This window comes from Martes martes (genome assembly GCF_963455335.1).
Source record: "Martes martes genome assembly, chromosome: 11".
In the NCBI taxonomy this organism is placed as follows: Eukaryota; Metazoa; Chordata; class Mammalia; order Carnivora; family Mustelidae; genus Martes; species Martes martes.
This window is the reverse complement of record NC_137899.1, coordinates 107,078,644-107,102,316: the sequence shown is the minus strand read 5'-3', so window position 1 is coordinate 107,102,316 and position 23,673 is coordinate 107,078,644. Positions and strand designations below refer to the sequence as shown.

The 23,673-nt window shown below is 60.6% G+C and overlaps 1 protein-coding gene across 1 annotated transcript in view; it reads left to right on the top strand.

Moving 5' to 3' along the window:
- Nucleotides 1-23,673, top strand: part of PTPRN2 (protein tyrosine phosphatase receptor type N2) — a gene marked incomplete at both ends in the record, with an annotated part of 716,654 nt that overhangs the window by 466,518 nt on the left and 226,463 nt on the right. The window contains one exon of the mRNA XM_080818767.1: nucleotides 6,719-6,783. Within this exon, the coding sequence (XP_080674893.1) occupies nucleotides 6,719-6,783 (65 nt within the window). The remainder of the gene's footprint in view (nucleotides 1-6,718; nucleotides 6,784-23,673) is intronic.

Below are 23,673 nucleotides of genomic sequence, written 5' to 3'. Positions count from 1 at the left end.
ACGGCTCACATCCTAGCGGGCGAGGCAGGAGGAAGGGCTAAGTGGGCAGTCCAGGCGAGGCCGCTGCGCACACTGGACAGACCAAAACCCACCCATAAGGGTGGTGAGTCCTGCGGGGCCTGGGTCCCCTGAGCAAGTAGCTCTTAAAAGGCCTAAAGCAGGCTCGTAACCCAGGGGTGTTCAAGGACAGAAGGAGCCACAGATGCCTGGGGTCAGATTGGGAAAGCTTTGCACCTGCCACATGGACCCTGTGTTGTTGGGACCCCGAGGTGGGGCTTTGCAGAGAGGAGAGACAGAATGACCCGCCTCCAGCTCCGGGCCCCGCGAGTCTTCTGTGCTGGCCGTCGAGGGACGGATGCTGGAGGCCCCAAGGCACCGCCACACGGAGGCCCTGCGCCAGGGTTCTGGTAGTTAAATGTCTGCCTCAGGTTCACGAGCCGTTAAAAAATCTGATCTTCGTACTTTGAATACATATATTCATAATGAAAAAAGTTCATTTAAATATGCATAGAGCTATACTTTTACTTCTGAAAGTCAGCCGGGTAATACACGACGGCTGCACAGAATTCTCGTCATGCGTGTTTGGGGTTGCTTGTTGCACTGCCAGAGTTTGGTGAGTGGTAAAGACACGTGATTCTTGATTATCGCACATTTATTTACAGATGTCTTTGCTCCCCTTTTTTTAGAAAATCGCTAATTATATTGTTTAATAAGATTTCATAAAATCTGTGCGTTTAGACAGAAATGATCCAAGTGTAATTGCACACGGTATAAAATGAGAAGGTGTTTTTATGAAAAATACAAAGCACGTAAGAAACCAAACATTAAAATTACGTATATATCTTCAAAAAGAAAGTTTTCTTTAGCAACACCCAAAATGGATGATTAAAGGTATACGACAAATGGAGTAATAGATAACGAAACTTCAAATCAGAAATATCCGTAAGGAGGAGTTTGTAATTCTGTGTTTTGAAAACGTAATCCGGTCGTAGTCGTCGTGAAGATGAACTCCTTCTGGCTTCAGGGGAGACGCCGGGCGGCGCGACTCATGCAGGTTCCGCGGAGACGGCAGCGAGCCCAGCGCCCCCCCACCCAGGGCGTCTCGTTTGTGAAGGAGAAGGACCCCCTGCTCGAGGATGGGGCTCGCTGCGGAGCGGATCCGAGAGGGCGAGGACGTTCTCGCGGTGGGCGAGGCCCAGCCTCCCCTCTGCTGCTCAGGTCGGGGCGACGCAGGACGCCCAATGAGCCACGGACACGTGATTAGCCCAAAGAATCCTGTCAAGGCCCAGTGTCAGGACACGGCCTGTTGGCAGAGCCTGGTGAGCAGGAAGGGCTCTCGAGAAAGGGACCCTCCACACCCACGCGAAGGTTCGCAGCCACAAGACCAGGGCCTGGCGTCCACCCACGGAGCCCTGCAGGGCCTGTGTCCGCTCCTCTCTCCACGGCCCGTCGTGACATCTGCCCTCCCCCAGCCCCATGGCCCCCTGGCCGTACCCTCGGGCCCCTTCTCCCCACCACAGTGACCGTGACCGGCTTGCACATGGCTGCCTGTGGGGGCCATGGCCCACCTCCCCTGACTGACGGGGTTCCTCGGGCCACCTGTCAGCCTCTGGCCGGGGCTCCCAGCCCGTCGCAGAAGCCACAGCTCCGTCTCTCCGAGAGTCTTGCGCTCCTCGGGGTAAGGGGGGCACCGTGAGTGCCCCCCGCAGGGACATCCTCACCGACCGGCCCCTCCCCACGGTCTGCGCTGTCCCCAGTCTGTCGACGACACCCCCAGTGCCAGATGCCACCAGGCACACAGCACGTTAAAGGCTCTGAGAAGGCCAGCAGGTGTGTGTACGTGTGTTTCGCGTTGTTTAGCTCTGTGTTTCCCAAACCCGTGTGAGCAGAGGCCTCCTTTCTCCCCGAATACCTGTTACCGTGTGGAGAGCAGCTTATAGAAACGGACCCTCGGCAGCACCCTGCGGCAGGAGAGGGGTCGGGCCCACGGCCGCTGCCCCGGACTCTGGCTGCTTTTTAGAAAAGGCATGTGTGGGGAGAGAATGAACAAGCAAGGACGGTTCCCATTTCTTTCTAATTCCTGCCTAAGAAGACGCTCTGCCTTCAGCAGTCTGGGCGCGGTGCTATTTCTAGGACGGGACTGGGGGGCTCAGGGACCCCTGACCCCGTAACACTTCTCGGCCCCCACCAAGGAAAGGAGGGCGTGGACAAGGCAGCAGGGCCAGGAGCCGTGGCACCTGCTGCACGGGACAGACCCGCTCCCCTCCCTCCCGGGCACGGGCTCCAGCCGGGCGGGTTCCAAGCGGAGAGTCATCCCGAAGGAAAGTGCACAGCGACTGCCCAGCCGTGCTGCTTTCAGGGGCTGACCCCAGGCGAAGGGGCCCGGCAGGCCCACTCTGAGGTCCCCGAATGACCCGGAGGCTTCTCTCCCTCTCACGGACACCCCCGGGTATAACCGTGCAGCCGAGTGTGGGTGCGGATCTGAGCCCCAGGAATAGCGGTTCCAGCTCTACCAGCAGCCGGGCTCCTCCCCCAAGGCGGCGGTGCTCCCCAGAGGGGGGCGGCGTCCCCACCCGCTCGCCTGCCCCCGCTCCCCGTTCCCTCCCTGTGTTCCTGCTAACGGAGCTCGGCCCCTCGCTGTCTGGCCCCTGTTCAGATCACAGAAGGGACTGTGCACATCCTTCCGGTAAAAGTGACAGGGCCAGAGAGAGGGGCCAAGTCACCCCACGGAAGCCTCGTGCTTAATTATAGGGAAACCTGCATAAATTGTGCAGTGCCAGGAATTCTTCTGATAAATGAAAACACTGATCAAGTAGGCTATTGTGGAATCTTGAGAACATTGTGGGGTTCTGCTTCTCCGGGTCATTTGCGTATCCTCATCTAGTGAATTTAATTTTAAAGGACTTCTTTTTTGTGTTTGGAAACCCTTTTTGTCTCCAGTGAAGATAAAAATGGGCTTTATACACTTCTCGGTGTTATTAAAGCGGCTTCTCCCAGGGTCTCTGCCTCCCGGCCGCACCAGCTCCGCGTCCGCGCTGGGCCGTCGAAATAACCCACAGCCAGCATTCGACAGAGCGCCCGGCAGGAGCGAAGCTTTTCTTTTTCCTCAAAATGCCTTTTAGCCAAAGCCTGGGAAACATGGCAGCGTCGGCCCCGCGTTCCCAGGAGGCGGCTTCCACGTAGACAGCGGCGTGGCATGAACGGCGTGGTGGGAGCGGCGTGGCGGCCGGACAGACGGCCGGACAGATGGCTCGTGGGCCCGGGGGCAGCCGTGTGGGGGGCCGGGCGAGGCCGGCGATCTTCCTGGCGCCGTCCGCCCCATGGAGGGGATTCAGAAAGGAAGTGTACGTGGCCGGGGCCCCCGGGAGCAGATCCCGGCAGACCGTGCGCGCCCCAGGATGGCGTGGAGGAGAGGCCCAGAGGCCGGCTCTGCCCTCACGCCGGGCCCACGTGAGCAAAACTCTCGGAAAGGCAGACTCGCGCGGGGCGTCGCAGGGCTGAGTTTCTCCGTCGTCTCCACCAGTAACGACAGCGAAACAGAGAGGACATGACGTCACCCCAAGCCTGAGAAGGGACAGAGGAGCACAGGCCACAGGCGCCACGGCCCCCCGCTGCCACAGGCGCCACGGCCCCCGGCTACCACAGGGGCTGCGGACAGTGCCGGAAACCCCCCACGGGGCTCCTCGAAGAGCTGCCAGGGCGGCTTCTGGGACACGGCGCTGCCGCAGGTCTCCGGCGAGCTCTCACAGGCAGGACACACGGCCCCGGGCTCTCTCCGAAGCACCGTGGCCCACGGTGGCATCGAGGGGGACCCTGGAGCGGGGGTGGCGTCGGCAAGATCCCGGCCGCTCGCGTGGAAAACGAGGAAATGTGGACGGAGGAGCATCTGGGGGCAGAGTCCGGCCTTCTTGAATGAGGGCAGCGGGTGCAGGTTGCGAGGGTCGATACCGCTCCGAAGGACGCGTCCAACCACGGGACTGTGCCTCGGTCCATCCTCGTTGCGTGTGCAGAGCCGTGCGCGTGGAAGACGGAGGCCTGCGGGCGGGGGTGGCCGACTGCCTGCCTCTGGCCAAAGGAGCTGGAGAGCGGAGGGACGGGCTGGATGTCGTGAGTGAATTATCACAGGACAGACATGACATCTTGAGGTGACAGCGGCGGGCCACCCGCCTCTCTGGTCCATCACGAGTACTCGGCTGGTGAGGCACACTCAGGGACCTCCCAGACTTTCCCAGGGTCCCCCTGTCACCGTGATCCCGCTGGGCCACACCAGCGGGGACACGGGACATGAGCAGCGTGGGCATGTCCAGAGCCCCTGTTGGTGGACCTGGGGCACATGGGGCCACGTCCTGCCTCATGGGAGGTCCCCGACAGCGTGTCCGCTCAGCAGGGCCGCCTCGCTCGCCGGCCGCCGCACACCTGGCATGCCGCCCAGCCGCATGCGGAGAGCGCAGGGAGGACGGACAGACAGACGATTTGGAGGACAGACGCTAATCCTCTCTCCGGCGACTCTTCAGTCTGGCTAATCCTGAGAACGAGCTGGTGATGGGGGACGGAAGCAGGTTTTTAGGAAATGCGGACTTCCAGGTCCACCTGTGCATTTTCTGATCGAAGGTCCAAAGAGACCAGGAAGCAGTGGTTCTCCCTGCCGCCGAGGGACATCGAGGCACACTGGGACGCATCGTGGGCAGAGCAGAGGACCCGAGGGAAGCATCAGAGGGCGGACATCGTGCGGAGAGGACGGGGCGTCCGCGTGGCTCGCAGAGCAAATGGAGCTCGGACCGGGGGGTTCGCGGACACGGTGGCACCGACGCGGAAGCCAGACCCTGACCCGGTCACGAGCACCTCACTCGTGTTCGCCCCGAAGCCGGCGGAAGCCGCGTCAGTCCACACAGCGTGACGGTTCCTGGGCGGGTGGTGAGCCACACACAGCGCGGCTGGAAGACGAGCACGACGCCGGCGGGTGGCCCTGGGAAGGGCTCCATGCCTCGACGCCGACGCTGCTTTCCGCGAGCCGGGTCAGCAGTGTGTTTCCGGCGCGGGGAAAGGGCCTCCCAAGGACCTGGGGCTCCGAGGCACCTGGGCCTGTAGGACGGGTGAGCTCGGCTGCGCGTGTCCGCCAGAGACACGAGCGAGGGCTTGTCTGTTCTGTGGGAGGGTCCGGCCCTCCCCTGCAGACCGGGGAGTGAGCAGGCGTTTGGGCAGGGAACGCCAGCATTCGGCCTCCAGCTCATGACGCAGACACGGGCCTACGGGTCCATCCCTGGCCATCTGCCTCGTGCAGGACGCTCCGTTGGCACAAACCGGGACGGTTTCCTTAAGGAGGGTCCCCGCAGTGTCCTCACCGCAGGGCGGCTGGAGAGCCCTGGCCGCCCGCCCCCCGCCCCCATAGGAGGTCTGCGGACTCTGGGACTGCGCTGCCTGCGCCGCCGTGGCCGGGCTGTCTGGAGTGTCCTCGCTGCTGCTCACGGCCCGGCGCTGAACCAGGCCGCCTGCGCACTGACCCGACCGGGCGTCCTCGCTCGGGGGCAGTAAACGGAGAACTTTCTAAATTCCACCTCCGTGGGCTTCCTGTCCCTCAGCCTATCCAAGAGTTCGCTATTATTCCCCTCAAAAGTAGCCATTCGGTAAGACGTTTCCTCTGTTCGCAGAAGGACATTGAAATCGATCACGTACTCTGTCCCTTGAAGGCTGTCCTCCTCCAGTCAGTGTTTCTGTTTGGGCCACCACCTCGCCCTGCCCTCCCCCTGCTCCCGCACGGCCCCGTGAGGCTCAGAACCAGACGGGCCTCCTCCTCCCAGTGCGGGGGTAACCACCTGCCTGTAAACGGAACGTGCGTTTGTCCAGGGGAGACTTCCTGCGGGACAACGGAAGGCCCGAGGAGGGGCAGGCGGGTGTAACAGCATCTCACCCCACCCCTGCACAAGAGAGAGCCCCATCACCGGGTTAACGGGGCGGCCGTGATCAGGGGACGTGATCGATCTCTTGCTCTCCTTGGCATTAGCCACAATGGCCAGGCACTCTTCATGCTCGGGCTCTGCAGTCAAGTCTGTCTCTCCTGGTTTTTCATTTCCAAAATGACACGCGCTCTGTCCAAAAGACCATTTCCACAGATTTGTAAGCCCAGATCAATCGCTTTGTGACACAAGGTCTTCCCGACAAAGTTGGGGCCGGGGGCTTGCGGTGCCGGCGTCGGGACTCCTGAGTGTTCACTTCCCCCTGCCGATTGTTTCCAGAGCTCGTGTCCCCTGGTCTGACAGGGGCGGCTCGTCCTCCGCCCGTCCGCCTCATTGTAGGTCAGGAACAGGGAGGACGGGATGAGGACAGCCCCCAGCCCCGCTGGGGGACGTGCACACAGCCAGGCTCGCCCTCCAGGGTCTCCCTCGTGAGCTCGGGACACCAGTTAGTGGAACGTGTTTCCCAGCGAGGACGCACGGAGCGACGAGCAGAGCACTCGAAAGTGGGACCCCGCGTCTGCGGAGAGCGTCTGCGTAGGACGTCTCCCGTGGTTTCCGCTTCAGTCGTGTGGGGTTCCGAAGGCCGCGGGAGGGCCGGGCCCGTGCGTCGCCCCTGGCGGGGAGCGCGGGCGGGCGCGGGGCCCAGCTGCTCACGGCCCGGCGCGGAACCAGGCGGCCGCGCACTGCCCCGACCGGGCGCCTCTCGGTGGAGGAGGCTGAGGGAGTCCGGAGAAGGGTTGACCCTGTGCTTCTCTTCCCCACAGCCGATGGCAAGGACGAGCTGGAACGAGCGTCTGGACTGAAGATCGTGCGGGCCGGGAGCGGGTCGGTGAGTACCGGGGCGGCCGCCTCCGAGGCGTGCGTGGCTGGCGGGGGCGAGGCAGCCCGCGGACGGGCACGGGACGCGACGCCGGTGTGCGCTGCCTCTACAGTCGGAGTCCGGCACGTTGCTGAGAACGGCTGTCCTGGCTCGGGAAACGTTGCCGTGCAGGGGACACCCGCTTCCCTCCCCAGAGGTGGCGTAACTGCTGAGCGTGTGGCACGAGCCCCCTGGGGTGCTCTGTCCTTGGGGCATCGCAGGGCGCCGTTTGGGTTGGCGCACCGGGCACGTGGGGATGCTCCGTGACGTGACCTCGCGAGGCGGCGGCGGTGCCCACCCGCGGCTGTGTCGGTGTCGAGAGAGGTGCGTGACCAGGTCCTCCATCCGCCGCTAAAGCTGGCGGTCGCCCGCGGTGCCTGCGTGGCCCGTCTTGGGGCAGTTTCGTAAACCGCGGGCAGAACAGCACACGTGACTCTGCGCGGCGAGGGTATGAGGCTGCGTGAGGCCACGCGGACCCCGACGCCCCGCGCTGGGGTCGAGTTTCAATGTCACGGCCCTCGCTGTTCCGGATGATCAGCTGGTACGGGGCAGCTTTCTTGTGAGTCCTCCTCGCTCCCAGAGGGACGCCGTCCGCGGAGCCCCTCAGGGTCGAGCCGCTTTCTCGGGGACCCCCCGGCAGCCGGGAGGCCGGGGTCTTGAAGGAAGAGCGTGTCTAACTGCCTGTTCCCGCAGACGGGCTCCCGAGCTGCCCGAGCGGCCGGCGGGCAGGATCAGCCTCGAGGGCAAAGCGGCCCAAGTCGTGCGCTCGTGTTCCGGGGACCGGCGGGCAGGGGGCAGGGGGCACTGGACGAAACCCGTCAGCAAAGGCTCGCCGGGACCGAGACCCTCTGCCTGCCTGCAGGCCGCGGCCGGGAACACGGAGCACGCGTCCGGTGAGGACGTCCCACTCTCCGCCCCGCTGCAGACGGCAGTGGTCTCGGCAGGGAGTGAGCGGGGGCGGCTGGAGACCCGCCAAAGCCTGGGGAAGGAACAGTGGCCGGTGGCAGAAAGGGCCCTGAAGGGTTAGAGCGTTGGAATCGTGATGGAAGGTTCTGGATGTACTGCCCGTCTCAGGGGCAGTGAAGGTGTGAAGCCCCTCGTTCCTTTCCCACCACATCCTTTTCAGGTGGGAACCCCTTTCGGTGCCCGTCGTTTCCCCAGGAGGTGATCGGGGAGAGCATCTGCACTGTGGCCAGCCAAGAAAGCTCCGGGGCCATGAGTCCTCTCCCCACGAGGGTCTGTGGGCATCGTGGGGGCCGGCTGTGCTGCCCCGGGGGCGGGGGGATTGCCGTGTGGGCCAGGCAGGCTCTGCTGTGGGGTCGGCCCACGGAGATCCCAGAGCTCCTCTTCCTGAGGAAAACACGGCCTCCGGCAGTTTCAGGAAAAAGGGGACAGGCGTGGACTGAGCCCACAGGCTGCCGTCTGGACAGCGTGAGAGCAAACACAGTCGCCAGCGAAGCCGGTGCTGTGGCCCGTGGAGGAGGGGCTACTCTGGCTCCAAGGGTCCTCGCCCACCCCCCAGGCTCTTGGCCAAACCCCATTCTGTCGTCGTCGGCCACCGCCTCCCCTGGGCTGCTCGCCTGTGCGATGGCTCCGCCTCCGTGACTCGCCCGTCTGTGAGAGAACCGAGGGCCTGGTCCTCCCGTCGGTCCTCCGGGCCGTCCTCGTGGTGCTGCTTCAGCCCCGGGAGGTGATGTCCTCCCCTCCCCGTATGTCACCCTCCGCGGTCTCCCCTCTGTTGCCGGACCAGGTGCCCGCAATCTCCACCTCGCCGGGTCGCCTGGAAGATGGAGGGGGCGTGGGCCCGCTGGTGGCCCTCCCAGCCGTCCGGGGCGCCGTCCGGATGTCCGCTCCCCGACGAGCCGCTCTCCCGGGTTCTGCCCTCCCCCGACCAGCGGTGCACGCGGTCCTCGTGTGGACACACGAGCCCACGCCGCGCCCGCCCCGCACCCGGGCTGTGTGAGGACACGGACTGTGAGGGCAGCCGTAACAGCCCCTCATGTCACGTCCTCATTCTCTGTTGGTTTTGGAATCTGGAGATGACCCGTCCTTCCCCTCGGTCTTGGTGTTGTGTGGCGTTGTGTGTCGTTGTGTGGCTGTGCTGTGTCCAGTGTCCGTGTGCGTACAGCGAGCGGCTCCCGCCCCGCTCCACTCAGCGCACCGTGCGTCATCCTGCAGACCCGCGCCGGGCCCTCCTGCGCACCAGGCACTGTGTAAGGACCGGTCACAGCAGGGCCCGGGACAGACGAACCTGCCTCGTGGAGCTCCCCTTTCCTTGGAAGCCGGGGTCCCCTGAGAGGCGAGGCTCACCGTCCCCTCTGAAGACAAAGCCTGCCGTCACCTCCGTGGGGCTTTGTCTGAGGGAAGCCACCAGCTCCGTCCCACGTGACGACTTCTCTCCTAGGTCCGGAGAGCCTCACGCCGCCGTCCGCTCGTCCTCCTCTCTGTCCCAGCCCCCTGCCCTCCCTGCTCTGGGGCTTTTGAGTTCGTCCACCTTGAAGTCCTTCTCTCTTGAGCTTCTCTCTTGAGCTGCCTCTATGCTCACCCCCACCTCCGTGGGCCTCCAGCAGAATCACCACCTCTTTCGTTCATGCTGCCGTCCCGTCCGCGTACACACAGGGGGCACGCGCGTGTTGTCAGGAACCTCGTGCTTTAGCGCAAATGTCTGTCTTCTTCTGCGCACACCCCCCATCGTTTCTGGGTCGCGAGCGTGTCTCCCTGGCTTTCCTGCCCCTGCTTGCTGACGGGCCACAAACTCACCACCGCAGACCTCAGAGGAACACTCGGCACCGCCAGATGGTCATGTCCAAGGACGCTCGCTTGCGTGGACCCGCCCAGGACGCGTCCCTTAAAATTCTCCTTCCTCCTTCCACACCCGCCACCCTTGGTCTGTGGTCCTGGCGTGCACGGCCCGGGGCAGAGCCCTGCGCCTGAGCCGCAGCCGGAGTGAGCGTGTGGGACTTCCCGGCGTGGAGGGCGCCCGTCCAGCCCTTGCTGCTTCCTGGCCCTTGTCCTCTGGCTCGTTACTGTCAGCAAACACACTGGGTGTTTCCCGTGTTGCTGACGCCAGATAGGACCTCTGACCCCAGAGCCCTTTGCCGCCAAACCACCAACCTCCGTGCGCGTTTCCCGCCCCGGCACCTCACCACGCTCCCGTCAGCCCCGTCAGGACGCGGAGGTTCTGCGCCGGTGCCGTCTGACCCGGTTGCCGCAGCCAGAGCCCCTTTCTGCACTGAGGCTCCTTGTTCTCTGGTCGGTCCAGCCTGGTTTGTGGAATCCTGGCGGTGTGGAGGGCCCTGCTGTGACCCCGGGTCTCCAGCTGCCCCCCACTGGGCACAGTCTTCTCGTTCACCCTGTACTGCCTCGCGAGGGATCATCCAGACCCTGGCTCTGTCCTTCTTCATAGGATGGCAACCCCGAATTTGGATCTCCAGACCGATGCGTTCACTGTGCCCCGCTCGCCCCACATTTCTGCACTCGGAGGTCTGCACAAAGTGGGCAGGACACCTGACTTCCCTGCCAGCCCATCACTGTCCCCAAGCTCCCCGTCTTACTGACAGAAACCGTGTCCCTGTCGGCGTCACGCCGTCTACGTGCTGGATTGGGCCAACACACGGGAATGTGACTTGCACTTGGGCAGTTTGTGAAGGTGACCAGTCAGACGTGAAGGGATCGCCCTCTGCTCATTCTGGATGTCCATCCTTCTTACTCGTGGGTGGGGGTCTGCCCCGGCGGGGGAGCTCTGGCGACCCAGGGGTGGGGAGGGGGGTCATCGGTTAAGGGGGGTAGGCCTGCGAGCCCACCACCTCAGCGCTGGCTCCTTTTTTCTGCCCACCTGAGGTGTTGCCCTCGGGTCCCCAACGGGAACCTGGCCATAGGGGCCCACCCACTGCACCCCGGGCGCCCCTCTGTCTCGTCAGCAGCCCTGGGGTTTCCTTGGTGCTCCGGGGGCCTAGAGACCCACACGGTGGTGCTCCCTCACCTTGAAGTTGGCTGAGGTCCTTCCGGTGGGTTCTCCAGCCCGGGACCCCCACGTCCCCCCAGACTTCTCCCAAACCTATCTGTGTCCAGAAGCTGCCCCGACGGAGGTGTGGTGCTCGTCGATCGGGGGCTGGTCTCTGGAAGTGAAAATGGGAACAAAGGGGCAAGTGCAGGCAGTTTCTAAAAGCTGACGGTGTCTGTTTCTCCGATGTGAACCCCTCGTGCGGGGTTCGGCCTGATCTGATGGTTCCCGTCTTCGGAGCCGCCTTTGCTGTGAGCCCCATCGTGGCTTCCCGACTCTGGCGCGCGGCGGAGGCTGATTGCTAGAAGCTTGGCCGTCTCTCTCCCAGGCGCTGGGGACGCGTGCATGGGCGACAGACGGCGGAGCTAAAGCCCTTTAAGCCGCATGGAAACATCTCAAAACAAGATGTAAAGGAAATGAACAGCTTAAAGTAGGCGCACACATTCCTAAGAGACTGGGGGAGTTTTGACGTCTTTCAGGATCGGATTTGTGACATCTTGAAATTGTTTGCATTTTCTTCAAATTAATAAAGTCATATTTCTTCCAAAGAATTACAACATCACAAGACAAACTCGGATATTTAGAAGGAAGACGATGCAGGTGATGGTCACCAGGAGGGCAGACTCGTGAGTCTGGCTCCCACGAGTGCATCTGCAACAAGGACTGTGTGATCTCTCGATGTGCAACGGACAAGCAGCTACGGGGTTAACCCGCCCGGCATCTCAGTGGGAGCAGAGCTGGCGCACGAGGCTCGGCCTCGTTCCCGAGGCTCAGGAACCCAGCAAGGGCACGTGGAGGCCCACGCGTCACCACACAGAGTTCCTGCTTTGGACTGAGTGCGGAGGGTTGGCCACAGAGGGGCTGCCCTGGGGGGTCACGAGCCCCTGTCACCTAGAGAAGAGGGATGGCCGTTTGTCCAGATTCCAAAAAAGGAAATCTTTCCATCTAGTGCGGGGGGGGGGGACGTTTTCTTCACCCCCCCGAGGGTCTGGGGCTGGGTCCGACAGTTACACCGACAAAGGCAGACGAGCAGGAGAAAAGCACACAGATGTACGAGTTGCACCTGACACGGGAGCGTAAGGAAATGAAGACCCAAAGAAACCATGAGACCCCAGTATTTTATGCTGGAGTCGATGCGGGCCGCACCGTCACGGGGAGCACGGGTGCTTCAGGAGCGTGCGGTAAGGGCAACACGTGGGGAGACGGAGGGACTCTGCTCCGCTTTACTCCGTCTAGGAGCTACGGGCTCTCCCTTCCCTGGGTCCGGGGCGGGGGGCCTCTCTCGTGAGGGTCTTGTGACCTCAGGGAGGACGGGGTCGTCAGAGGGACCTTCCTGCGCTGTCTCTGCCTCCTTCAGCTGAAAACACTTGTGTCCCGGCACCACATTTGGGGGGGTATGCCCTGAACCCCATCCTCAGCGCGATGTTAGGCTTTTCCTCTTTTAAATTATTTTGTTTTATTTTATTTTGAGAGAGAGAGAGAGAAGGAGCGGGGTGGGGTGGGGGGAACAGAGGGAGAGAGCTCTCGAGCAGACCCCGGCCGGAGCGCCGAGCCTGACGCGGGCCTCCCTCTCAGGAGCCTGAGAGCACAGCCTGAGCCGAAATCAAGAGTCAGACGCTGAACCAGCTCAGCCCCCCAGGCGCCCCTCGGTGCGGTTTTCATGTGCGTCTTCCGAGGGACCTGGGGTGTGAGCATCTTGCTTGAGTGAGGGTGGTGAGGTGACCCCACTCTCTGTGCCGCCCGCGTTTAGGTTGCTTCTCAGGCTCCTGGGCACAATTTTGTTCAAAGAAAGTGTTCTGTGGCCAAGACTAGGTTGGTCCCAAAAGCTCCTTAAACGTCTGAGCGGGCAGTCGGGCAGTCGGGCTCCTGCCCTAGATTTCGTGGGCCTCGTCCACGCGGCAGTCGGTACCACACGGCAGGACGGATGCTTGAGGTCTCGCTGCGCTATTGCCCGTCTGTGGACAGAGACCACGTCGTCCTTCCGGGGACCTCCGGGAGGCTCGTGCTCGGAGGCTCTGTTCAGGGGTCTGGCTGGTCCCAGGAGATCCCTTGACAGGGAGGGACCTTCACCCACAGTGCGGAGAGACCACGTGGCTGAACATCCCCGCGTCAGAGGTGGGGGAGGAGCGCCCCGGGGTCGGGGTGAGGGGAAGCTGTCACGTCCTTGGTGGCGCAGGGACCTGCCTTCGTCACGCCTGCTAAAGACTCACGGGATGGTGGACGGGACTCTTGGCTTGCGGGAATGTGGCTGTGCCTCGGCCAGCGGGTGGCTGGGAACCCCGTGAACTCAGGCTCCACAGAGGGCCCCTCGGCCACCGTCAGCCCCGTGCAGTGTGGGGGAGGGGCAGGTCGCAGGCGGTGCTCTGACTGGTCTGGGGGCACCATCAGCTGTGGTGACCGAGGGCAAACGTGCTAAGACGCACACTCACCCTATAGAAGGCACATGACGTCTACACAGCAGGCACCTGCGGCTTGAACAGCAGACCCTCTGCTGGAGAGTCACGACCCGGGGCTTTCTCTCCGAGGACCTCTGCAAAAAATCAAAACCGAGCGAAATATGAAACCATAGGAAGGAAACTAGTTAGTTGGAATAATCAAATGGAATTTCATGATTTCCTGAAATCCTCCTTACGTGGGGAGACCCCGTGTACGTGTGCGTGGGTCCGTTGTTGGGCGGGGCTGGCGGGATTCCAAGCGAGTTCTCTCCTTTTCCAGAAGTTTCCTCAGTAGATGTTTGTTTACTTTGAAATCGTTGTGGATCTGCGGGGGCTCCGAGGGACAGGACAGGGAGGCCGTGTTCACACTCACAAACCTGTGAGGACACAGGAGGAAACACAGCCACGCATGGGTGCCCCAGGGCCCCAGTCTTCCGCTATAGAGAATGCCGAGAACCGCTCAAGTCGCCACGTGTCTGTGGACATTTTCCGTGGCACCCACGGGAAGGCGTCGGGAGTCATTTAAAGTATGTCTGGTGTTGGGATCAAGGCACGTACTTGGAAACCCAGGGGCAGAGCAGGGGTGTGGGTGCGGCTGGGGTCGCTGGGGGCAGGTACCGTCGGAGCAGCAGCCGTGGAGGGACGCCGGCCGGGTGGGAGGAGACGGGTCGTCAGGGTAGAGGGGGTCTCTCGGGTGGGAGCAGATGGGCTGTCAGGGTAGATGGGGTCTCTCGGGTGGGAGGAGACGGGCTGTCAGGGTAGATGGGGTCTCTCGGGTGGGAGGAGACGGGCTGTCAGGGTAGAGGGGGTCTCTCGGGTGGGAGGAGACGGGCTGTCAGGGTAGAGGGGGTCTCTCGGGTGGAGATTGAGATGCCGGTCTTGTGTTTTCAAGGGTCCACGACATTCCTCAGCCGGCGTGGCCTCCCGTGGCTCCTCCCCCAGGCTCCTCTCTGCCCACCCTCAGCCTGCCACAGGGACACCAACCGTCAGGGGCCCCTTGGGAGCCCAGGGCTAACCTTGCAGCCTTTCTCCAGAAGCACGCACGGGCCCCCAGTACGCGCCAGCGTGGTCCCAGGGGATGCGAGGCGTCCCTGTCCGGTGCCCATCCGCTGACCAGAGCCATGGCTGAGCGTCCACTGGGGCTTGCGGGGGGGCGGGGGCGCTGGACAGACCTGGGCCCCCCACAGCTGTCCTTGGGTGCACAGGCCACCGGGGTCATTCCAATCTGCGCTTCTGCACGGAGGAAATGGAACTTTTTACTCCTAGAGCAAGAAGTGCATTGGTCCTGAGGAAAGCCTGTTTCCTCAAGAACGTTCCGAGTTTGTGTTTGAGGCGGGAGCTCCGCGCGAAATCGCGTGAAAACACGGGCAGGACCCGCCCCAATCTGCCCTGTCCTCGGCTGAGGGACCCGCGACCAGCGGGGTCCGGGTCTCCGCAGACGGGCCGCGGTAGCTTCCGCGGCTGCCCCACGCGGAGGCCTCGCTGCCACGGCTCACGCGGTGCTCATCTTCCTCAAAAGTGAAGAAAATCACACAGAAGTGTGTTTGGTATAATTAATGGCACTTGACATATCGACAAATATGAGTTTATTATGGAACAACATCCTTTCCTTCTGGAATGCTATATAAAGTACCACGTCGCGTGGGCCATGAACGTCTTTTCGATACTTTTTGTGATTTAGAGGCAAGAGAGGCGCCGAGCGAAGTGGCAGTTGCTATAGTGACAGATTCAATTTTTATTCAATATCAGAGTAAATAGTCACGTAAAATGAAATAAGCAGCGTCTGCCTGTGGCTGCGGCCCGCACCTCTGCCAGGCCCTCCCCTCCCTTCCCGCACCCTCCTCTCTACTCTCCTCCCTCCCTCTCCCTCCCCACCCCTCCCCTTCCACGTCTCCCCTCCCCTCCCCCCCACAGCCCCTCCCCCACCGGCCCCTCCCCTCCCTCTTCTCAACTACCTTCAGCGGCATCTCTGCAGAAGCCGGCTTCTCCTGGGTCTCCTCGCGGGCTGCTGTCTGGGCTGGGACTGGACAGCGTCCCCGTAAGACACAGGAGGGTCCGTCTCAATAAAGTGTAAGATTGTCCCCGTACTGTCCTCCAAGGAATCCATTATTGTAGCCTCAGAAGTTAATTTTCATTTCAAAATGAAACTCTAGAGATAGTCCTGAGAGCTCTCAGAAGGTCCTCTTTCAGAAACCCGTTTTAAGGCTCAACGGGTAAGAACTGGAATCTCTGAGCGTGCGGAAGTCCGGAGGGAGCATCCACCAATCCAGACCCCGACCAGCTCCTCACAGCACAGCCGCCCTGGCCGCCAGCCCCGCGGCTCACAGACGACGGAGCGGAGAGAGGTCACAGGCCAGGGCGGTGGTCAGGTCCCAGCCCAGGCCGTCCCTCTCCCAAGCCCGGGTCTGAGTCTGTACGTGGCACCACACCAGCCGGAAACCCGGGGGTGCTGGGTTCTGCCTTCTGGTGAAAGGGACCTCGTGGTTCCTGCCACATGTCCCCGCGTCCCCGCGTCCCCCTGCAGGAGGGTTTCACAGCTTCTGGTCCCCACAGACAGACCAGACCGAGGCCCCACAGTGGCTGGACGCCAGCCCCCCGCTTCTGCCTGGGTCTCGATTGAACATGGAAGGAGAGCCATGCGTTCGGGGGCTGGGAGGCCACGCCGCGAATGGGGGGCCTGGATGCGGGAAGCGAGGCTCGCAGCTCTGGGGCTTGAAGAGCTGCTGCGGCTTTGGCTGCTCCCCCACGGGGGCGAGAGCGGGTCCTTTCCAGGCCCCATCCGCAGCCCGTGGACCGACGGCCCCACCTGCACCTGCCACTCTCCCTGCACATAGCGCTCACATCCCGACGTCCCCTTCACAGGTCCCCTGTATTGCACGAGGACCTCTGTAATGACCTCGTGTCCCCATAAGGTCCCACCCTCACATACTGGGGGGTTGGGACTCCAGTGTGCCATTTGGGGGGAGACAACTGGTCACTCCCCTCCCCACTGCATTCAAGATCTTGGGTTTTAGCAAGCTGCTTCCCCGTTGGGGGTCCTGAGGCCGGGTCGGTGGAGAAGCCGCGCGGGCGGCAGACTCCCCATCCCCGAGGCAGCCTGGGAGAGAGGCACACCGCCCCCTCCCGCCCGTCTCTCGGCGTGGCATCGGTCAGAGCGGACTGGAGCTACATGACTTCGTGTCTGTGCCCCATATCCGTGCACTCAGCAGGAACGCCACGTGTGTCTCAGTCGTCCCCAGCGTCTCCCGAACCTTGCACGAGGCCTGGCCTATGGCAGAAACTCAGTAAACACACGTTGAATCGTGAAGCCTGGCTGCAGGGTAGATGCCCCAGCCGCTCCCTGCTCCGCAGACCATCAGACGGCCTCTCCTGTGGCGCTGGAACCTCAGTGGGAAGGACGGAGTCCGTAATCGTGTTGCGTGCACGGTGTCCGATGTCCCTGAGATCGCGGAGGACTGTCTACACAGCAGCTTCTGTTCCGTTCAGCCTGGCTTCATCTCTATGACAACTGATTTGAACACCTCCTCTGGGCTTCATCCAGGCCTTGGCGTTTTTTTTAAAGGCTCTTTTCATCCGCATGAAATAATTAGTAATCAATATAACACAAAATAGAGTCCAATGCTAAATTTAAAACACTTCTGTGAAAACAGGCGGTCGACACAACGGTTGTCAAGTCCGGCAGAGGTAGACGTGACCTGAAGTTTTCTGTGTATCAACACATGTGCCTGTCTGTCCTGCAGTGAGGGGGGGTCCGTCCTGCTGCAGTTTCCGTGAAAACGGGGCCTGTGTCTGCGGTAAGAGCAGGAACCCGCATCCAAGGACGGTGACTGCCGGTGGGCCACGTGGCTGGGGTTGGCTGGGGAGCTGACAGGTCCCTTTCCCTGGGCTGCCGGGCCTAGCATGGCGGCCATCCATACCAGCCTCCGTTCCAGGCCCCGAGATCCGTCACAGGGCCACACGGTCCTACGACGTCTCGGCATCCTCACTATAAACCTCATTGATGAGCCCTGGCATCCCGTGAGCCCCAGATGGGGCACCTCTGCAGCCAGTCGGCAGGTCTAGCCAACATGCCCTCGACCTGCATGAGTCCCACAGTGGGCAGACAGGTCCCGGGTGCCTGGATTGTGACTGCCATTGACCTGGGTGTTAGGGTTCGGAAGCCGCAGTCACAGAGTGCCGACACGGGGGGCTAAAGACAGAGGAACTGATCTCTCCCTGTTCTGGAGGCCAGAGCCCACAGTCCCGGTGCGGGCAGGGCTGTGCTCCTCGGCAGTCTCCAGGGAAGGATCCTTCCTGGCTCGACCACCTCCTGCTTTGCTGGCCATCCTTGGAGGCCCTTGGCCCAGGGGCCTTAACAGCCTTGCCTCTGAGCTCACTTCTCCCATGTGTGTCTGTTCTCACGAGGATGCTGTCGTGGTGGACGGAGGCTCACCCCACCCACCAGGCCCTCATCTTAACTTGATTGTGTCTCCGAAGACCCGATTTCCAAATAAAGCCTCACTCACAGGTAGTATGTGTTGGAAATTCCACATATGTTTTTGGGGGACACAGATTTGATCCATAGTGCCCTAAAATCACAGGTGTCCTCTATCCTCCGGACTCGAGGTCCCAATATTTATTATTAACTGACCTAAAACTAAATTTTTCTCCTTTTGGGGAGGAGAGTAGTTTGCTCACCTGATTGTAGGAGCAGAGTTAGCCTCTCCGGCTGGATCTGTTTCTCTGTTCATCATCTGGTTTGACCCCCAGACCTCACAGACACATGCATGTACACACACACACACACACACACACACACACACACACCGTCTGCTGGTGCTGACAGAACCAAGGAGAGCCAGTATCCGGACCTGGAGGCAGGTGCTTGTGGATCATGCCTGTCCCGAGGGCCCCAGAGGGAAAAACATATGGACGTGTCTCCCTTATAGACCCTTCAGAGAATTTCGTATGTTCAGGTCAATATGAACAGAAAATCTAATGTTGTTATTTTTATTAAATTACCTAATTCTTGTTATATTGTCATATGAAGTTATTTTTTCTTATCCAAGATTCTTAAAAGTTAAAATCGCCTTCGTTTCACCCCAAGGCACATGAATGCTCGCCGTACTTTATGCCATGAAACAATTTTTGCCTGGAAGGTAGGTTAAGTACATGTATAAACTTTTCACCTGCAAAGTCCATGAGCTACAAGTGCAAGCCCCCGATTTTCCAATTCTGAGCACGCTGCCCACCCTAGGGACTGGGGCAAGCCACTGGGTAGACCCCGGAAGTGCGGACGAGGGTTGGCAGGTAGAACCGGGCTTCGGTTTCCTCTGGGTGTGTCTGTGTTGCCGGACAGACCTTCTACCCCACCAGCCCGGAACCCCTCCGTGGGGGCACCACGCAGGGCCTGCTGTGCACGAACCGTGGGCAAGTAACTGGGGCCGGAGGAGGGAGGGGGCGTGCTGCTGCTCCCATAGGACCCCTCAGCGCCCTGGACACAGGGACACGGGCCCTGGCCCCGGCCCGAGGGATGATGACATGCGTTCTCATCATGTGCTGGGGAGCCCTCGGGAGAGCCGGTGCATGTGTGGCCCTCCCCGCCTGGAGCACCAAGCCGCTCAGGAGGAGGGGGACGTAGAGGGCCCCGGGCGGCGGGACCCCAGGCGGCCTTCATCCATTCGCACGCCCAGACTTCACCTCTCATTTCTCTGCAACGAGAGACCTGGATCCCAGGCTGATTAGGCTTCGCGCACAAACCGTTATATGGAATTACAGCTCTGTTTTTCTTAACGAGAGCGTGAAGCAGAAAGATGTTTCTTAGGAAGTAACTTTCCTCCTTTGACAAGCACTTGGACCTAAGGCTGCCCTAAAAATATAAACGTCTTCTTCTGACCCTAACATGGACCCACGGTCTAATCTGTCTTGTCGGTGTCTGCTTCAACTATGGGCTCCTTTGCATGTTAGCCCCAAAAGGCCGTGTTTAGACAACCTAACCTCTAAGCAACAAAAGTGCTCTGAGAGGACACCACTGAGCAATTAAAAGTGAAACATTGTACCGAGCCAAGGCGGGAGACAAGTGAATAAGGGCGAGCATCTTTAGGAACCTGAGGAGAGCGTCGGTGGTTTGATGCGCCGTCCCAGCCACAGCGACTAGCGATGACCGCGCGTTCCAAGCGTATAAGGCTGCACAGTGGCGGTGGGAAGCGTCCGCTGTCCCGGTCAGTGGGGCAGGCTTGGCCGCGTGCGACTGACCGGCCAGGACACCTTCCGGCAGCGCCCTTGGCCCCCGTGAGGTGTAGACACACCCCCCTAGCGTGGGGGCCCCTTGACATCGAAACAATGTAAACCGTGTTACAATTTTATTTCTTTGGCAAAAGGCCGTCTGTTTCTTTGTGGCTTAGTGGCTTATTTACCGTCGGAAGCCTTGTCCTTTCGTGTGCAGCAGGTAGAGTAATGAATTTATTCTAGAAATGCCAGTGATGTTTTATGATGTTCCCTTCGGCAGCAACATAAAAGGGACTGATTGTGAAACCGCTAATTTACAGATCTTCTCTAAGTGAATGCAAACAAATTCTGGTCCTCAAAGCCCTGCTAATATACAATGTTCAATTTTTAATTTCCAGTCCATCTTAGATTATGGGGATGAAAAACAATATTTAATCCCTCGTTAACACATGAATAAACGGAAGCTGCCGTTTTCAACCAGACAATGACGGGATTATCTCAAGAACTGTCAGTTTACGTGAAAACATTATGTCGCCCAAATTTTCATAAAAATTAGCAGTGGATAATATTCAAGATCAGAGCCATGGAAAGAGGAAAGTCTGCATTCACGGTAATAAATATTCATATTTGTCTGCTCAGGAGATGAAAATCTAATCAAGGGGCTATTGATGCGCTGGCTTTTTTTTTTTTTTAACCAAGACGTTTCATCTAAATTGGGTTTGATATGGAAATGAGTCTCGCTGGAGTCGTCCAGGCCGTGAGCACGCGGGATCACGGGGTGGGGTGCCCACGGGGTGGGGTGCCCACGGGGTCAGGTGCTGCTCTGATTGGCTGGTGCAGGCCGCCATCACCTCTGGCGCTGGATGCCAGCGTCTCGCTTAACCCAGGGTCCTGGGTGTTTACTGAGACGGAGTGTTTTGGATCCTCCCTCTCTGTTTTAAGAAAAACATAATGTAATTTCATGCCAGTTAACTCCTAGCTACTGCAGGGTTAAAATCATCCGTGTTTTTGCTTTTGTTGACAATTACCATAAATCAGAAGATGCTCTGCGTGAAGCTTAATGAAAAATGTATGATTTTAAAAAGAAAAGATAGTAGCTGCGGGATGGTGTGTGTGTGCGCGTGCGTGTCTGTGCGTGTGTGTGCGTGCATGTGCGTGTTCCTGATATTTTCCTGAAAGCTCCACTTTCCCCTGCACATCAACAAGCATTTGAAAACATTGAACTAAACAGGCATTCACTAGGAAACACGGTGTGCGTGGATCCCATCAAGAGATGCCGTTTCTGGCCCCATCACGGCGCCCTGTCTTTACCACGTCTGTGTTCCGGGCCACTAGGAAAGCCCCAGCACTCGGGAGGCTCCCTTAGGCCCCAGGCACACCCATGTGGAGCAGAACCTTTTCTAGCCCCCACGGAAATTCCTAGAGAGCAAAGGGCCGAATCCAGCCTTTCAGCACGCCCGAGCGGATCGTCCCGTGTCTTCACCGTGTATCACAATGTGTCCTACTTCCACAGACAGGATCTTCTTAGATCGCTGTAGTTATGCTAGAGAGCAGAATGCTTGTATCAATGTATATTTTACAACAATGACCCTGGCATGCCTTTCCCATTCACTTTTACCCTCTCGCTCAAGTGGACCTGATCGGGATGGTCGGATGATCTTGGAGAGCACATAGGAAATGTGGCTTCTCAGGACAGCGCTTTCTGGGTACAGATCTGCACGGCCCCTTCTGTGCTGGGGCAGGAAGGCCAGGAAGGACTCAGAAGACCTTTCCTTCCTCGCGTGTCGCTCGGTGTCCTGTGTGTGCCCCTCCCACCTAGGTCTAGCCCTTAGAAGAGCTGTGTCTCGTTTCCCTCCTGCCCTACCTTCTCCTGCCCCGCCAAGACCTCAGGTTTGCTGTGGGGTCTGGAGACCTTTCGTTCCTCAGTGAGTGCCGGGGTGGGAAGAGAGCGCACACTCAGGTCTCCCGGGCTCGCCTGGGGTTTGCCCGTATTGCTTCCTGCGTGGATAGGGAATGCACGAGGCTTTTTCAGGAACAATCATTCCTCCTAGGAGTCTGGTTTGGTGTGTTCTCTGCCGGCTGCTGTCGTCCTCCAGGGTCCCTAGAGTAGGCTCTACACTTACCTGTATAGATGCTGCCCCTCGGGTACTGGGCTAGACTCTCCTCCCAAGACGCTCCTGTGCCCTAGGACCCAGAATGTGGGCAGCAGGGGAACCTGCTCCTTAGGGACCCCCCATGCACTCACCCACAGCCTCTCCTCGCGCTGATCCGCCCGGTGCCAGCCGCGCCCTCACCGCGCGTGAGCTGCACCCCTTGTCTCCAGCCGCCGGATCCTGTGCTGGTATGTGCTGTCCCGTGTCAGTCACAGAAGGATTCGTTCATCCTCAGAGAAGCAGGATGCGCATGTGTGCCTGGGCAGAGACCGAGGGGATGGGGGAGGTGTGTGACGGGCTGGCCCGCCGGTTCCGGATGCCGGGAAGTCCCCGCAGCCGCCGTCTGCACACTGCAGGCCCGGGGGCCCGAAGCCCCACCCAGGAGGGGTGACCGGGTGGGAGAAGATGCACATCCCAGGGCCGGCAGCAAATTCTGCCGCCTCTGCCTCTGCTCTGCTCAGACTCCTGGTTTGTTCAACTGCTCCTGTAGGGACAGTCTAGTCCCGGAAGGGACGTCTCACCAGCTACCCACACCCTTGGCCCCGTCGCGTTGACCGTCGCCACCTCCTTAAAGCTGCTTTTCCCACAGCCGTCTGTCGCGGGAGAGGCTCTGCGTCTCCACCGACGGAGAGCGGCGGTTTTCGGTGTTGGGCTTGGACAGGAATTCCTGTCGTGAGTCCCGCCGTCCTTGTCGGTTAGGGCTCCAGCACTGCCTGAGTGTGAGGGAACGTCCCTGTGGGGTCAGGGGTCAGGGTGCTGGTCACCCGCAGATCCCGGCGACGTCCTGGTCCACCTCCTCCTGGCAGCGAACACCTGCTCATGAGGGCCGCAAACGCCCCGGTGGCCATGTCTCTGCGGCACTTTCTGCGCCGCCCACGGCCCCACTCCTGGCCGCACAGGGCTGAGGGCTCAGCCTGTCCTGAGCAGGAGGCGGAGGACCAGGCATGGGAAGCAGCGGGAGGATGAGGGACGGGAGGACCCGGGCCTCGTAGCCCTGAGTGGAGTGGACTCTCCAGAGGCCGTGGTCCGGTGGAGGGGATTTAAAGAAATAAATAGTTACGTTAAAGAACTGGGACTCTCTGCCGTGTGCTAATACCAAGTCTGCTTTTTCAAGGAAGGGGGTGATCAGCCACAGCAAAAAGCTGTTGGGTTTTAGACACACTCACGATGCCGCATGTGGTGACGGCCTGTCCCGGGCCCACGACTTGTGAATTCCGTGTCCTCGGTGCCGAGAGCTGCTCTCCAGGGCCGGTGCTGCCCTTACCGTGGGCCCCATCCAGCACTCTCGGAAGCCGTGGCGGACAGGGCTCGCATGAGGGATTTCCCACGGGACTGTCTCCGGAGCTCACACGGGCACTGGTCCATGCGGCCCGGCTCGTCCGCGTGAGGGTGTGGAACCAGGAGGACCCAGGCGGGGCGAGCGTGGGGGCGCCGTGGGTGTTAGTGGTCAGGACTCAGGGTCTGTTGGGTGGAACGTCGTCGGTGCTTCCCCAGAGAGAAAGCCGGAAGAACTCGCTTCCGTTTGCCATCGTTTGGACCCGGCCACACAGCCACAGACCCTGCCAGAAAACCCCGGGAGTGGCGCCATCCCTTCTTGGTGGGTCCAGACGAGACGGACCTCCCTTGACCGCCCTGGGGTGGCCGGGATGGCTAGGGCCTCGTGACCATGAGGGGCCACACGTATATCCTCCTGCCCCACATTGGGGGTCCCGTGTTAGCCGGCTGGACTTCCGCATGTTGGCAGGACTGGCAGAGGGCGTCACGGAAAGGACGTGCAGAGACAGCAGGAGCAGGCGAACCCTCTGTGAGAAAGCCTGCTGGGGAGACCCCATGTTCCAGAACTCGTGGCCGCCACGCTCGGCTTGAGGTTCCCATCGCCCCCACCGGAAGGACGGTGCCCAGCCTCGAGCCAGGTTATCCGAAACTGCTGACACAGATCTTCCCATTTTCTGCTCCAAATGCTCGAAACCACAAGGAAGGAGCAGCAGCTCTCTCTGGCCCATGGAAGCCTACAAACTCTCTGGTTTTCTCTCATTTGAGGAACTAGAGATTCCCCAGGGGC